General features: G+C 41.3%; 1 protein-coding gene across 1 annotated transcript in view; it reads left to right on the forward strand.

The window, feature by feature from the left end:
* Positions 1-3,099: 3,099 nt before the first annotated feature.
* LOC308423410 (small ribosomal subunit protein uS5-like) overlaps positions 3,100-16,981 on the forward strand; it is a gene marked incomplete at both ends in the record, with an annotated part of 28,418 nt that continues 14,536 nt past the window's right edge. Inside the window, 2 exons of the mRNA XM_080920116.1 lie at positions 3,100-3,400; positions 3,472-3,659. Coding sequence (XP_080776242.1) covers positions 3,100-3,400; positions 3,472-3,659 — 489 coding nt within the window. The remainder of the gene's footprint in view (positions 3,401-3,471; positions 3,660-16,981) is intronic.

Genomic DNA, 16,981 nt, shown 5'->3' on the forward strand with positions numbered 1-16,981 from the left:
GCTTTATTGATTTCAATCTCACTATTTTGTTTAAGCTGGCTAGCTAGCATGTTCCCGAGGACAAATAACCCATCCACACACCCTGCCCCCAGTCCTAATGCTAGCAAGCATTCTATGCCATGCCCAGGTATTTGGGGGGAGAAAGGTTAATATGGGACCAGTTGGAACAGCCAACAGACTGCTAAGTAGCCCCAAGGAACTATAGGGTTAAAGGTGCTGCAGATTTAGAACTGTGGCTTAAAACTCATAAAGGAGCTATACTCTTGGGACCACACAGAAAGCTAAATAGCTGTCCTGACTTTCACCTGAAGACTTCTAGCCCTCACTGTTTCACTGTAGCTCTAAGATTTGTGACAAGCTTATCCAACTACGTAGCTATAGATGTTATTTTGTTCCTAGACAAACAACAATAGTCTTTGCCCAGAAGAACCACCTTATTATTAGGGTACTTTAAAACTGTAGGTATGCCGATAATAAAACCCAGCCTGACTTTGACTTAGTTGTATGATTGCTCCCAGGTTTTCTGTGAACAGTGTACCCCTTATTGCCTGCATGAAAGCCAGGAACACCCATTTTTTGTGGCTACATTTTGCTAAAACACTCAAATTGTTGCAAACCTTAAAGATCAGATTTATTCATCCATCTTTAATTTTTGTTAATTGTCTCCAAAGTCATAGTCTAGGTGGCACTGGAGGTCAGGGTTGGAGAGAAAAACATGGGCTTGTGGGCACACTTGCTCTGTAACCAACATGCCCTCCTGTTTTTTTTCTTTTTTTTTTTTCCACACTGGGCAAACAGGAACTTCCCTAAACCTTGCTCACTAAGGTGGGAAATGCAAACCTTCCACATGTAAGCAAGTAGAAGCCAATGGTTACTTTCTAGAGATTCTGAGTGTCTATTGACTAGATAGGGCAAGATGCCCAGCCCTGCCTGCCTGCAAACTGGCTTGGATTCAATAATCATGGAGTAGATATTGGCTCTTCATTTAACCTCTGTGAATCAAGGTTTCCAAGCCTTGGAAAGAGGTGAGTTCTAACAGTCTCAGAACAGCGAAGGCCTTACATGGGAACCTTCACTCCTTGTTTCCTGAGAGATTAAACAGAAGCGTCAGTTTTCAAGGACCCTTGCCCAAGAATCCTTGCCTTTCAAAGATGGAGTCTCAGCCTTGGTGTCAAGTGGCAGCCATTGATAGCCAGATGGCCGACGGGATGGCTCCATGGGCCATTAGAACTTCAGTCCACCGCAGCGCCTGGAAGCTGACTTTGGCTTGCTCACATCAGGGCGTGGTGTGGTGTTGATTTAATCTACAAAGCTGCTTTACTGCCTTGAGACAGAGCAGGGACCCACCCTTGGGAGAGGCGCCAGGTCAGTACATCTCAGCTTTCTCTTCCTGGCAAACAGCCTACAGCTGGTTCTCTGGGGCAGAGGATTGACAGTTCTGTCATTTGTGCTGTCCTACATAGAGACCCTGTCTCATCCCAGCTGGATCATCAAGGTGGCTGCACATGTGTCACTTGGGCCAACATCTCAAGGAGGCCATGGCAGAAATTCTGTGGACCTGTGAAGGGCTGATGAAACAGGTCCCCTAGGAGTGACATGCAATTGCCCATTTTACCTCCTTATCCTTTTTTCCTCAGAAGACAGAATGTACCAGGCTGTTTAGTCCCATACTTTTCTCACGAACGAAAACTTTGTCAGGTTGGATTAACTCATTGGATACCGTTTGAATTGCATCATTAGAAAATCTCTATCCCCTGTAACCCAATGGAGGATAAACTATTACATACCTTTGTCTATGACTCTGGGTTACCATATCTGGAGGGTATTTGACTGATACTTTTAATCACTCATACAAAACTTGCTATGTGGTTGTATATACCACCTGAATGTGGGAATTAGCAAGCCAGAGCTCCCAGGCTTCCAAATCTAAAATCAGCAAACACGATTTACAGTGAACTCCTCAACACAGAGAGCACGCAATGCTTTCTGCTACTAGGATTGTCCATCTTTGCTATAAAGAAATGTTTCTACCTATTAGGGACTTACACTTTGCAGTCTGTGTGATCTGAATGTACATTTCTGTAACTAGAGAAAAAGGAGAAAGAATAATCAAGTTACATTGTAAATATGCAATTTTCAAATAAATAAAATATGGTTTTTTAAAAACCCAGGCTCACAGATGGTATTCTCTGTATCACAGATCCAACTTTCAGTTATTGGCTCAGCGGAATAAGAACCAGAATGTTATTGTCAGCCTTCTTGTTATTGTTGCTTATGAATAGCTATTACTATTTGAGTCCTGAGACTTTTCAGGTGACAATTGAGAGTTGGAATGGAATGTGAACACTGAAGACCTTTAGGGTGACTAGATGGAGGATGTATTTTATATTCAATCTATAACACACACACACACACACACACACACACACACACACACACACACACACGGGGGGGAGGGAGGGGGCCATGATGTTTGAGGCAATAATTAGGGATGTCTCAAGTCTCCAACAGGGTCCTTGTCATTCACTCTGCAAGAGTTGAGTAGGCAGACACCAGAGTCAAGCAGCAGGTATGTTATTGTATGTCAGGATTAACAACCTTAAACAGGATAAAAAACAACTTTAAACACATTGCCCATTGCCTAGTGGGCTTTGATAATTCAGTTGTGATGGATGTAAGCTTTCAGAGCCAGCTGAGAAGTTACAGGTCCTGGAGTGTTAGAGTTCTATCAGTTCCTAGGAACAGCAGACTTTGAGACCTCTCCCCTACTTGTACCTTCCAATTACTCCTCCTGATTTATTGCCCTGACTAAGCTCTCAAGAACCATACTGAATAAGAGTAATGAGACTATACATCCTTGTCTTGTTCCTGATTTTAAAGTAAATGCTTTCAGGTTTTCCCATTAAGAATGCTGACTAGACCTTCTTCTTCTCCAGGAAAACACCAAATGGCAGATGAGGGCCCAGAGGACCAGTGGGACCAGGATTAGGAGGCCGTGGCTGCTTCTTTGGAGGATTTGGTAGTGGTTTAGGGCCTGGAGGAGGTAAAGCCGAAGATGAGTGGATCCCTGTCACCAAGCTGGGCAACGTGGTTAAGGACATGAAAATCAAGTCTTTGGAGGAAATCTATCTGTTCTCCCTGCCCATTACAGAGTATGAGATTATAGACTTTTTCTTAGGTGCATCTCTAAAAGATGAGGTTCTGAAAATCATGCTGGTGCAGAAGCAGACACAGGCTGGCCAGTGGACCAGGTTCAAGGCTTTGGTCACTATTGGGGACAACAATTGTCATGTTGGTGTTAAGTGCTCCAAGGAGGTTGTCACTGCCATCAGAGAGTTCATCATTCTGACCAAGCTTTCCATTGTCCCTGTGCGGAAAGGCTACTGGGGGAACAACATTGGCAAGCCCCACACTGTCCCATGCAAGACCACTGTGGCTCTGTGCTGGTGTGTCTCATCCCTGCCCCCAGAGGCACTGCCTTTGTCTTTGCTCCTGTGCCCAAGAAGTTTCTGGTGATGGCTAGTATAGATGACTGCTACACTTCAGCCAGGGGCTACACTGCCAACCTGGGCAACTTTGCCAAGGCCACCTTTGATACCATCTCTAAGACCTACAGCTATCTGAACCCTGACCTCTGGAAAGAAACTGTGTTCACTAAGGTATTGTGGTATTGAGACTTTACAAGACCAAGGCCTATTTTTCCACTGATACTCAACAAGGCCATTCTCTGCTACATAGGTAGCTGGACCCATGGGTCCTTCCATGAGTACTCTTTAGTTGGTGGTTTAGTCCCTAGGAGTTCTGGGGATTCTGGTGTGAATCTAACCAAGCAAGTAAAGGATCAGTATGACAAATCTTCAAGTCTCTGAGAAAGAAATCAAAGAAGACATCAGAGGATAGAAAGATCCCCCATGCTCATGGACTGGCAGGATTAATATAATAAATATGGCCAACTTGCCAGAAGCAACCCACAGATTCAATACAATCCCCATTAAAATTCCAACTCAATTCTTCATAGAGTTAGAAAGAACAACTCTCAAATTTATTTCGAATAATCAAAAACCTAGGATAATGAAAACTATTTTCAACAGTAAAATTACTTCTCAGGGAATCACCGTCCCTGACATTAAGCTGTTCTACAGAGCAATAGTGATAAAATCTGAATGCTATTGCTACAGAGACAGGCAGGTAGATCAATTGAATAGAATTGAAGATCTAGAAATGAACCCCTAGAATCCCTACACCTATGATCACTTGATCTTTGACAAAGGTGCTAAAATCATTCAGTGGTAAAAAGACATTTTCAACAAATGGTACTTGGTTCAACTGGTGATCAACATGTAGATGAATGTGAATCAATGCACTGTACAAAGATAAAGTCCAAATGGATCAAGAACCTCCCCTTATAACCAGATACACTGAAACTAATAAAAGAGAAAGAGGAGAAGTGCCTTGAATACATGGGCACAGGGGAAATTTTCCTGAACAGAACACCAATGGCTTATGCTCTAAAATCAACTATCAACAAATGGGACCTCATAAAATTTCAAATCTGCTGTAAGGCAAATGACATTGTGAATTGAAGAAAATGGCAACCAACAAATTTGGAAAAAATCTTTGCCTACATCAGATAGAGGGTTAATATCCAATATACACAAAGAACTCAAGGAGTTAGTCTCCAGAGAACCAAATAACTCTATTAAAAATAGAGTAAAGAGCTTAACAAAGAATTCTCAACTGAGGAAGCCTGAACAGCTGAGAAGCACCTAAAAAAATGTTCAATATCCTTAGTCATTGGGAAATGCAAATGAAAACAACCCTGAGATTTCACCTCACATCAGTCAGAATGGCTAAAATCAAAATCTCAGGTGACAGTAGATACTAGCAAGGATGTGGAGAAAGAGGAACACTCCTCCATTGTTGGGAGTACAAGCTGGTACAACCGCTCTGTTATCAGTCTGGAAGTTCTTTAGAAAATTGAACACAGTGCTACCTGAGGACTCAGCTATACCACTCCTTGGCATATACCCAAAAGATGCTCCAATGTATAACAAAAATACATGCTCCAATATGTTCATAGCAACCTTATTTATAATAGCCAGAATCTGTAAAGAACCCAGGTGCCCTTCATCAGAGAAATAAATACAGAAAATGTGGTACATATACACAATGGAATTCAATTCAGCTATCCATTCTTTCTTAGTTTATCCTCAACCAGATTTCAGAAAATAGCCAGGCTATTTACCATAATATCACATAATTGGCCAATAGCTCCTGATAAATGTCTTATTTCCCTATGAGACCTCACAGGCTGCCGGGTCTTCACTGTCTGCATTTCTGTCAATATAGAAGGCTTCCAAATTGCCACTGTCAGGATCCAGTAAACTGTTTATTCAGTACTCTGTGGTTTTAAACTCTTCTATATTCCTCCCACAAATGAATCCCAAAGTCCTAAGAACCAGAGAGTCAGACAGCACAGCACAGCCCCACTTCTGGTACCAACTTTCTGTACTATCTCTTTCCTCACTGATGTGACCACACATCTGAAAAAAAAAAAAAAACTTAAGTAACAAAAGGTTTATTTTGGTCTATTGTTTGAGGAGACACAACCCATGCTGGTCAGGAAAGCTCAGTGGTCACAGTCTAAAGCAGGTGGTTACATTGCTTCTACCACATCAGGAAACAGGAAGAGGTGAAATCTGGTGCTTTACTCACTTTCTCCCTTCTGTCTGAGACTATACCCCATTGATGGTGTTGTCACAGTGAGGATGCATTTGTTGATATATGAGCTGGTTTCAATTTTCAAAGAGTAGGGGCAAGGTGGATACAGTAAATTGGGCAAACTACATTGAATAGTGAAGTCATGACAAGTATGTCTAAATTCTACTTAAAATTAAACTAAATGTCTATCTTCCCTTCTTGGCACACAGCTGTAGCTGGGATGAAATAGCACATTTGTATAATGAGACATGAAAGATGAATCTTCTCTCTTCACTAAATCTTTTCTGGGCACATTCTACCAAACACATCAAATGTGTGTGATTGTGGCACTTCTAAAACTCATCAAGGTGATGATTTACTATGGCTCAACTATATTGTTTCTTGTTTTTAACAAAATTCAATCTGTTTATAGCTTACTTCTAATGTTTTAGGTCATTTCTTCATTATTTCCTGCCACCTTAACTTATTCTGTTCACATATACATTTCTACACACATGAGTGAGTGTTCAGGTGACCAGGTACATGCAATGTTTCTTGCATATTTTGGCCTATTTGTGTCTAGACTGGAATGTAATCTCTGACACAATGGCCTATTGTTGCAAAGCTCAGATATGGTTGATGTTTTTCCATCTAAGAGTTCATATTTGTGGCTGAGGTTCCTACTTCCTAAAACCTGGGAAAATAAGAAGCATCACCCAGAATTCTGGTGTATGTGACCTAAGAGTTTCTGTACTCCCCACCCACAAGTCCTGACTCTGGGTCTGAACTCTGTCCAGATTAAGAGAAAACAAATTATATTTAGAAAGAGATGGAAAGCAAATATATTTTATGTTTTAATTGGAACTGGTGATATAAAAATTCTCCATTGGTCTCTGCCTTGAGGATATACATTATAGGGAAGAGCCTCAAAACACATTGAGCAGAACCCAAGAAAAATAAACAGAGTGGCTTATGAATCAACAACCATAGTTGGCAACTTCAACACCCCTTTTTCAGCACCTAGTAAAACTTCAAGAGGGACAATGGGCAAGACCACACTACCATCAGTCACAAGATGAAATTGATTCCCAAAGAAAAAAACTTTCCAAGCAACTTCAGGGCACACAATGAATGACAACAGTTGGGCTGTTAAACTTCATCATATTTAAGAGCCAGTACGAATCACAGAGCATCCTCAGAACATAATAAAGTTAAATGAGAAACTAGCTATAAAAGCCATTTGAAAATGCTGTTAGATTAAGCAATACATTTCTAAATAATTCACAAGTCAGGAGAAGGTCCCCAAAAGAATCGAACTGTGCAAAATACTGAACAAATATAAAAGAAAGGATATTAAAACATGTGGGACACCCTGAGTGAGTAACGGATGACATTAAATGACTTTAAATGTGATTGAAAGTCCTGCTGATCATAAAATCTTATTTATGCTTATTTATTTGGGAGTCAGAATGTGCGTCACAGAATATATGTGACAGTCAGAGCACAGCCTGGAAGTGTTGGTTCTCAACACCCACTGTGTCAGTTTAGACAGCTGAACTCTGGTTGTCAGACTTGGGGTAAGAGTTGTCACCTGCTGAGCTCTTGTGCCAGCTCCAGGTCAACTGGTTCCTGACATAGATGCATAACACCACTAGGACTAGCACAGCTTCCCCAGGAATGCTTAATAGTTTCCCTATGTATGATGTCATCAGCAACTCACCTCTTAAGGCCCTCATCACAAAACAACTTAAAAATTGAGTTAAGTTAAAAAAAAAAAGCTTTAATGTCAAACTATAAAAATTTTAGGAGGTTGGTATGAGAGAATATTTAAAGTTTTAAATCAGAAAAGGTTATTCAAACTGGACACCAAAAGGCATAAGACATAGAAGGTAATAGTAAAAGTAAAACAGATAAGTCAAGACATATTAAAGGTAATAAAAGGAAGGCATGTAGATCAGATTTCATCAAGGTGTCTTCTCCAGGAAAATTCACGGAGAAGTTGAAAAACCAACTCACAGACCAGGAGAATGTATCTGCAGACCAAACGCACAAAGGATTGATCTGTAAGACATACAGAAAACTTCAACCAACAAACAAAAAACAGCAGTTACAGACACAAGCCAGTTAGAAAATCAGCGAAGGCCAATCACAGATGCTGTACCAATGTGCATGCAACAATGGTCAACCTCTACCTGCAGAGATTCACACCACTGCTCTTGGATCAAAGAAAATCAAAATATACAATACCATGAGGGTCAGCCACATACCCATCCAAATGCTAAAGAGAAGATGCTGGCTGGTGGTGACTGAGATTCCCTGTTCTCACAAATGCCTGAAAAGTAATGCTCAAAGCATCTTTACTCTTGGTGGCTGAGTTACAGTCATCCAGTTGTTCACAAACAGGCAGTTGACATCTGTAGGTGTATTATTAGAACATAAAGGAACAGATGCAACTACTTCCACAGCTTTTGGATTAATTTCCAAAGAGTTATAGTGAGTTTAAAAAAGCCCAAGGAAGATTGCATAGCCTGCCATTGTATTATCATAGGGCTTTTTAATGTTAAAATAAAAACCAAGTGAAGGACAAGCCATGGGACTAAGCATGGGGTCCAACATGAGTCATCCTTGCCTAAGAGCTCTTAAGTCTCTTCACTGGGGTAATGGAAATACAGTATCATTCTGGTGGTGAAACTGTCAAACTGAATATACACATATACCTGAAACCTGGAGAAGCATCAGCATTTAAGGATGGCTGGTGACTCATACTAAGTCATTGCTATTCTCAAGGGCCAAGCAAGGACACAGTTCTCAGCCTCTCAGGATAGAGAATGGCTGTTGTTGCTATTTTAAAGCACATTAATTTAATAAATTAATTATATATATATATATATATATATATATATATATATATATATATATATATATATATATATATATATATATATATATATATACATAGACACACATATAAACTTGTCATTTGGTTCTGTTCCTCTGAACCTCTACTGCAGTCCACTTAGATGAGGTCAGCCTCATTCACATGTTCTAGTGGCTTTCATAAACAAGCAAACGAAAACAAATAAACAACAAAAAAGAAAGAAAGAAAGAAAGAAAGAAAGAAAGAAAGAAAGAAAGAAAGGAAAGAAAAAGCTGATAGGGCAGAAAGGCATAAGATTCTTGGGGAGAAAGAGCATCCCTCAGGTGTCACTAGTCTTAGAAGCAGTAGGTAGAAACAACCAAAATCCTTCCAGTCCCATGAGAGTCCTGAGAAGGTGTAATTGTATAAGGAAATATGTATACAAAGAAAAAAAAACATCCCAAGCAGGAAGAAACAAAGGAATAGAGAACCAGGTTATGTCTTAAAACATGACACACAGAACATGCAGTGGGTCTTACCTGGGGGTGAAACAAGACTAGGGAGATAGATGATAAATGGATTCAGTTTTCCTGTCTCCCTCAGGCAGATGGGCTCATTTAATCCAATCCAGGCACAGTGAAGAAGGTGCTCTCACATTCAGCACTGCCCACAGTCTCAGCAATGAATGTTGAAGTTTTGATAACCCCTCAAAAATTGGTACAAAAATTGGTGCAATTCCTGAAAATACTGCTGCTTGTGCTGCTCATGATGGCAGTCTTTTAAAGAGGGGCCACATTCAAATAACACATTGTAGCAGTTAAGAAATTTCTCTTACAGTTAGAAAGTAGGAGGTGCCTCTGGTGGCTATGGGTCTCATGAGTCCTCAGTAGATATTTGGGGACATAGATAGAAGTTGTTTCTGAGCTTCACTGACCCAACAAAAGCAATGCTCAGTCCTTGCAAAGGTTGCTCAGCTACTGATTCCCAGTGCACAGCACTAGTTTTGACTGTGTCCACCATGAACAGCTCCATGGGGTGCTGAAGGGTTTCGGGTACCAGTAGAGTGCATTGGCACTTCTGGATGAAACCCAGCTTCCTGGCTTTTCTGTGTGACATTTAATGTTTCTCTGCTCAATCTTCTCATTTAAACCGGGGCAATAATTACCTACCCCTAAGGGTGCTCTTAAAAGTCAGCCAAGTCAGCTCATAAAAAGTCCTAGAACAGTGCATAGCATGCAGTCAGTAGCCCCAGATGGAATTCTGTGCTGAGAATGTGGGCTGAGCAGCAAAAAATTCTGGGCCATAATCATCCTTGTAGAGCCTGGGATGGATATTGGTCATCCTAAGATGGGTGTATCTTTTCTCTTCATGGACAGGGAAATATGGTACTGTCAGAGGTTATGATAGTGTTTCAGTTAGTATCCTACTGCTGTGAAGAGACACCATGACCATGACAACTGTTATAAAAAAAAGCATTTAATTGGGTTTTTCTTTCAGTAGTACATTATCATCATGGAGGGGAGAATGGCAGCAAAGGCACACATGGTGCTGGAGAGGTCGCCAAGGGTTCTGCATCTGGATCCATAGGCAGCAGAAAGAGTGGGTGCCACTGGGTCAGCTTCAGACTTCTGAAACCATAGTAACAACTAGCCATACCTTCTAATGCTTTCAAATAGTGACACTTTCTGGTGACCAAAAATTCAGATCTGTGAGTCCATGGGGCCCGTTCTCATCCACACCACCATAGATGACTACTGGGTCACTGGAACACTCTGCTGCTGGACAGGGGTAGCTGATTCATTTCCTAGGCATAACTTTCATTTTGCTATCTGTTAGTTGCTTAGTGAGCTTACCACATTGTAGCATAACACTATGCAAGACCATCTTCAGGTAGGTGTGGATATACTGCTTATACTCCCTAGATAAAAGATCTCTGAAGACCAGAGCTCTGATTCCAGCTCGTAGTCTATAGTGAAGGCTCACTCATGCTGAATTTCACATGCCCTCTTCTCAATGCACATTTGATTTGGGATATACTATCACAATTATGAAGTAATTTTTCATGTCTGCATCCAATTAAGCACAGGGTGACATTGGGAAAGGCCTTTTCTCAGGGGGCATGGCCTCTGAGCTCAGCAGCCATTTTGGGTTGTGAGGCACATTAGAAGACAGAGGCCATATTCTAAAGATAGGAGGATTTAGGCATTGAATAAAATTGTGGAAATGTCCTCTGATTCTTAGGCTTTCTATTTCCAGGTGTCTTTTATTGAAAAGAAATTAACCATCATGTTTTCCAAACTACTCAGACTTTTTTTTTATTTATTTAGACAAAAAAAAAAAAAAAAAAAAAAAAATAAAGTTCTCAGTTCATCTCAGCAAGTTGCTTTCTTATCACTGAACTCAATCAAGGCCTTTGCTGTAGGGTACATGGAGAGTTAGTAAAAGCAGGAAAGGTGATTAATTGGGATCTTAACTAAAGAAAAGTTAAAGAAATTATACCTTTTCTGCTGGTAGAAACACCATTCCCGTATGTCCATTGAGAAAATGCCTAGAGGCAGGAGAAAATTGTTGAAGTTTGTAGGGCCAAGAGAACATGGTACAGCAATTTCCTGCTACAGTGAAGCAGCCCCCAGCTTTCCCAGCAGATAGGGACCCAACAGCAGTGTCACAGAGATCACAGTGTTAACCCATTATTAGGTGATTCAGCTCAAAACAGTCCCCTAAGTTCATATTTAAGACACAAAGAGTCTCTGTAGAAAATGCCTGGTTCCTGCAGCCTCTGCCTAACCAGAAGTGGGGGGCTTCTCTTTGCTCCATTTAGGAATGCCATTCATTTCTCCCAGGACGGTATTCAAGAACGTGGCTGAGTCTTCCTTTCAACATATATGCTTGAAACACTGTTGGACTTTCTAGTGGCCCAAATAGGATGGCCCGGGAGTGCATGAATGCTGGCACTGCCCACTTCTCAGCCATTCTCTCTGTGACTGTAGACACTGGATGGAGGATTGATGACAATTGGATCTGAATTATGGTCATGATCTCCTAGTATCTAGACACACATCTGGCTCATGAATTTCTACAGTATTTCTCTTGAAACTTTTCTGGTCTGCTCATAGTTTCCATGGCAGTACTCTGTCCATATGCTGAGCTGTCATGTAAAGGGGGTGGCCCATACTGTCAAAAACATCACATTCCACTACACAGTCATTGGACATGATGACAGGCAGAGTTGGCTGTTATAGGCACAAGGTCTGGGATTCTCTGATGTCTTCTCAGAGAAGATAGTTGAAACAAAGACCCACCCAGTCCATATACAATGCAGAAGTCATCAAACCAGAGAATCTCATGTGGGTGGGATAAAGGGACATTGTAGAAAAAAAAAGTACCATGGATCTGAACAATATGGAAGAGCACAGTCATCCAATAGGGTCAGCTCTCAGAGCCACCAGGATCATAGGTTCAAGAGTCTTGTAAGTCCTCAATCTGAGATGTTTATATATTTTGCATAAAATATCTTTGCCCTTGCATATATTGAAACTCTTATTGTGTTAGCTATAAAGTGAAGATAATGTGTATGTATCACTCTACACAGATCTGGTGAAGCATTCAGTGTGTAGTAAATTCAAACTCGCCTTTTGATTTTTTAAGGGTTATTTTTATGAGATTTTTAGATTTTATTTATAACAAACTTTTTGATTCTTTTTGCTCACAGAGGACATGTACTCTCTTCATGTGGGTCTCACTACTGTGTTGACATGTCAGGCAGCCAGCTTTGCAGGCAGTACCATGATTTGGGTGGATAAAAAATAGATTTCAGAAGGAAGGCACCCTAAGCTATGAGATTATATATATAATTTCCTACTTGAATGTCATCGTTTCCCATGGGATGCCTTGCATATTTATCACTATCTCGTAATTTTATAATTTTATTTACAATCATGTATTCATTTTTTTGTACATCCACACGTATTGCATGTAGTTTTAAAAACTACTGTCTTTCATGGGGCGAACCACACTCTGGCCCCGTTTGGCTTTCCTTTTGTTTTCTTGCTAAGGGGGTGACTGATCTACTAGCTCACTCTGGAGATGCTTTTATCTGAGGTCAAAACACACACACATAGGTAATTCCTTATACCTTGTCTTCTTGGCACAATTGCTGAGTGCAGAGATCTCCTGCCTGGGTAAGCTTGTCCTTACCAATTAATTATCTCTGTCTCTCCACCTGCCTTAAACTTAGTGGCTAGTTCCACCTGGCCCCTGTCAAACATCCTTGGTTACCCTCCTGTAGCAGAAGCTATAGGCTTTAGCTTCCCCCCAACCCCCAGGCTTTATGTGATTCTTGTGTTTTTCTTCCTCCAAAACATGGCAGAAAAGTCTCTCTCTCCTTTTCTGCATCTCTCTTTCCTCTTGGGCCCAGAAGTCCCACCTATTCCTCCTGCTCAGCAATTGGCCCAGGCTTTTTTTACTGACAAATCAAGAACCAATTAGGAACAGGACCTTAGTATCAGAACTTCTCCTTATACCCAGTGCATGCTGTAGCCCATGTGTGCTAGGAGGGTACATTTAAAGGGCAGAGAATAACTTGTATGAGTTGGGTCTTTCTTTTTCCACGAGAGTTCCACTAATTAAACTTGGGTTATAAAGTTTGGAGGCAGATGATTTTATATGATGAGCCATGTTACTGGTTCTAAAAGAGCTCTTAACAGACTAGAGATACCCACCTAGTTCCTCAGGGATCTACTCAGGTTTTATCCAGTTGGGCCTTTGATTTTTATCTTTGTAGTGAATTTGAGGTGTACAATTTTAGTTTCATTCATTCATTCATTTATTCATTCATTTCTAGTCTGGGCCAGACTATGACCAGACATTTAAGCAGATGTTTCATAATGTCCAAGCCTCCATGAACTCTTTAGACCACTGTCAGCTTTCCATAGTATCCTTATACTTACTTTTCTTTACTGATGGAGGTTCATTTCCTTTGTAACAATGAAGGGCAGCACTTCACAAAGTTTCAGACTTTACCATTCCCGTAGGTCTCTGGCTGTGGGCAGAGAACCTGTCTGTAGGAATTGGTGTTTGCGGGATTGTTTCTTATTTGTTCATTTAAGGGTCCTTAGACCTCATTCTGGTGTTGTTAGAATTTGGTGAGATGGAAGACAAACTCCTCTCTACCCTGTGCTGGCACAGCTGAGCTTCCTCTCCCCTCAGCTCCTCTGTGGAATGTGCTCTATTATAACCTTCCTGTCCACACTTTCCATTGAGAACATTAAATGCCAAATCACATACCATTTATCCATGAGTTGCACATGAAATGGGGAGATATTTTCCTTTTCCTGGGTGAGAAGATGGCATCGTGGGTTAAATCCATCCAAGTGTGCATTGTGCTTCCTGCCAAGAGCTTACACCCACGAGAAAAGTCAGCTTCTTATTTGGACAAGATACAAACATTCTGTTCCTTTATGTTTATCTGGCATTTCCTTAACATGTTTAGAGAAAAGAAGATGGCTCAAATCTTCATTTTCCACATCAAATTGCCCAGGATCCTGGGGTAACATTTTTGTTGCTGTGACTCTGGCTTCCTTTGAAGCAGTGCACAAAGCAAGCTTCCTGGAAGTGTTGGCCAGAATCAGTTATACTTACAAACAACCAGCCACAGTCTGTTTCTTTGGCCCATAGTAATTCCAGTAGGGACTCCTCCATGAGGCAGCACCACGGGCCTCAGTTTTCATGTAATCGTGGATGTGAGAATGGGGTGAACTATTCAAGCCACTGTTTGTGATGAAGCAGTGTTCATCTGTAGACAGAGAAGGTAAAAGAAATGAGGGAAGACAGAAAGGAAGAAAAATAAAAGAAAGGAACCAGAAAGAAAAGAAAAGATAAAAGGAAAGAATAAAAGAAAAGAGAGGAAAGATAATCCACAAGTTTGATTGGGATGACTGGATTATTGTCATCCGGGCTTGTGGGGTTCGCCTTCCTTTCTTTCCCCACCACGTCTAATCTGAACGCTTTGCTGTTCTTGTCTTATAAGGGAGTCTGCCATTATGGTTTTCCTTACTCAATAGTTACCATGGCACTGTACGTGTGCCTAAATCCTTACAGGTATTTAACCTCTGTTCAGATCATTTCTGCTCTGGTATCACAGGATTCATTTTGGTTCCTTTAAATTGATAAATTTTTATTTTAGGTGTTTGAATATTTTGTCTGCGTGTAAGTTATTGCACCATGTGAGTACCTGGCACCTATAGAGGACAGAAGAAGGTGCTAGATCTTCTAGAACGGGAGAGACAGATGGTCGTGAAGTGCCACATGAGTACTGCAAATTAAACCTGGATCCCCTGTGAGGACAGCAGGAGATCTCCACTTCTGAACCATCCCTCCAGACCCTGCAATTGCTTTAATTTTCATTACTTGGCAATGTAGAACATATAAATAACTTAGGATTTATAGCTTGAGATAGGTCACAGCATATCCATGGAGACACCACTTGTACTAGGCGGGGTGTGTTAGAACTGAGGGAAGAGGTTAGTTTGGGTCGGGCTGTTCTGCAGTCCCCCATGAACTCTATCATAACTGCTAGATCTTCTCGATGGGTGTCAGCCAAATGGGCCCATCATGTAGGACTGCAGGGTCACTTAGAAAAGAAGGTGTAGAAATTCATTCCCAGTTGTGTTTTGGGAGCTGTAGGCTCCTGAGTGCCAGTTAATTGCCTTTTTAACACATTTTATTAAAGTCTTCCAGCACATTGTTCAGCAACAGGGGCTGGTGGTGGGTGTGGGCTGCTCTTCTGATCACAGAGTGTGGGAAGGTCCGTGTGTACCACTTCCTTCTTAATGACTGACTCACCCCAACTGGACACAATGCCAGCCTCTAAGGATATCCCCAGCTGACAAAAGAACAATTAGATGCTGCGTATCCTAACACTTCTAGAATTTGTTTTGCCACTACATTATATTTCCAGGAAGCACCTTTGAACTTCCTATGACGTAGTACATTGTGTAAAGAGCTGCTGTCCCTGACAGCCTTCATGAATGAAGAAAACCATTCTTATCAATGGGTAAGCAGTTTCTGGATCAGAGAGCCAAGGAATGCCCTGCACACTGGAGGGTGTGGATACCTTTGAACACTGCACAGAGGTTGGAGGACAGCTTACTCAAAATAGCAAAGGAAGGAACATCGTGCTGGAAACTGATGTTTCCATCTGGGGCTGGCGCATGTGTATTGTATGTGACTCAAGGCATGCTCCCCCTCAGTTCCCTGAAGCAGCAACATCACAGTGGATATGTTCCGATTCTTTTCCATCAGTAACATTTCCAAACATCATTCTGAAAGGTTTAGGAAATAAAATCAGACACAAGAACAATAAACAAATACATTGAATCATGCAGGTGATAGTGTAGTCATGCTGGAAGTCTTGGGGAAAATCCAGAAGCTACTGTGGTTCATTGCTGTGTACAGTAAAGTGTAGCTAGTTAAGAGTAAATGCACAGACACATGTTTCCTATGTAGAAGCACACTGCTAGTTCTAAACAGGTCAATAAAAAGATTCTTTCCACAATAGCAGAAAACCATGAAACAGTTAAATGTGCATGCATGCATGTGTGCATTAGTATATGTGTGCATGTGTGAGTGTGTGTGCAAGTATATGTGTTTGAGTAGGTGTAACAGGAAAGAAACCTAAAGAATTTGGAAGCCCACTGAAGCAGCCAGCCTTCCCAGTGAGAGCAGTATGGGATGCTGGCTCTGGTATGGCCCTGAGGTTGGCACCAAGCAGCACAGGTATGTGGAGAGGGAACCAGGGTGGCCTTGGGAAGGAATTCCTGTAGGTGCCCTCATCTCAGAGAGTCTTGTGAACAGGATTGGGGAAATTGTTTCTTTCAGTGTGAGAAGTCAAACAGTGTGGTTCTCACGGAGCCATCATGTCTGAGTTCTGTTTAGAGTGCGTCTGTGGTTTGGGTGTGGGATTTGCTGGGGGAACAGGAACGGAGCAGGAAGGACATTTGGGAGGCCAGTGCAGGAGCTGAGGGGTGGATCAGGGTGCTGGTATGCAGGAAGGGTGAGCACTCACAAACAGTGCAGCAGCCTGCCTCTGTAATAGTAACCCATTTATTTCAACACCCCACCATATATTAAACACCATAAAAAAATCTCTCAGTTGATGGCAGATCGCAAGGCAGAAGGACTAATCATGAAACTGTAAGAGAAAACGCATCTGAATAAACTCTTTCCCTTAAAAAGGACCTAAGTATTCAGAGATTCCATGTCTTAAAGTGCTATTACATGTCTTATGCCTCATAAGTACATGTAATCCAGGCTAGGCTATGTTTCAAGCACAGAGGAAGAAAATCCATAACAGGTGTACAAAAAATCACAAAATGATAGAGATCCTGTGCCTTCTGGTCATCCGTTTACCTGTCTCGTGACAGA

Source organism: Micromys minutus (assembly GCF_963924665.1).
Source record: "Micromys minutus genome assembly, chromosome: 1".
NCBI classification, from domain to species: domain Eukaryota; kingdom Metazoa; phylum Chordata; class Mammalia; order Rodentia; family Muridae; genus Micromys; species Micromys minutus.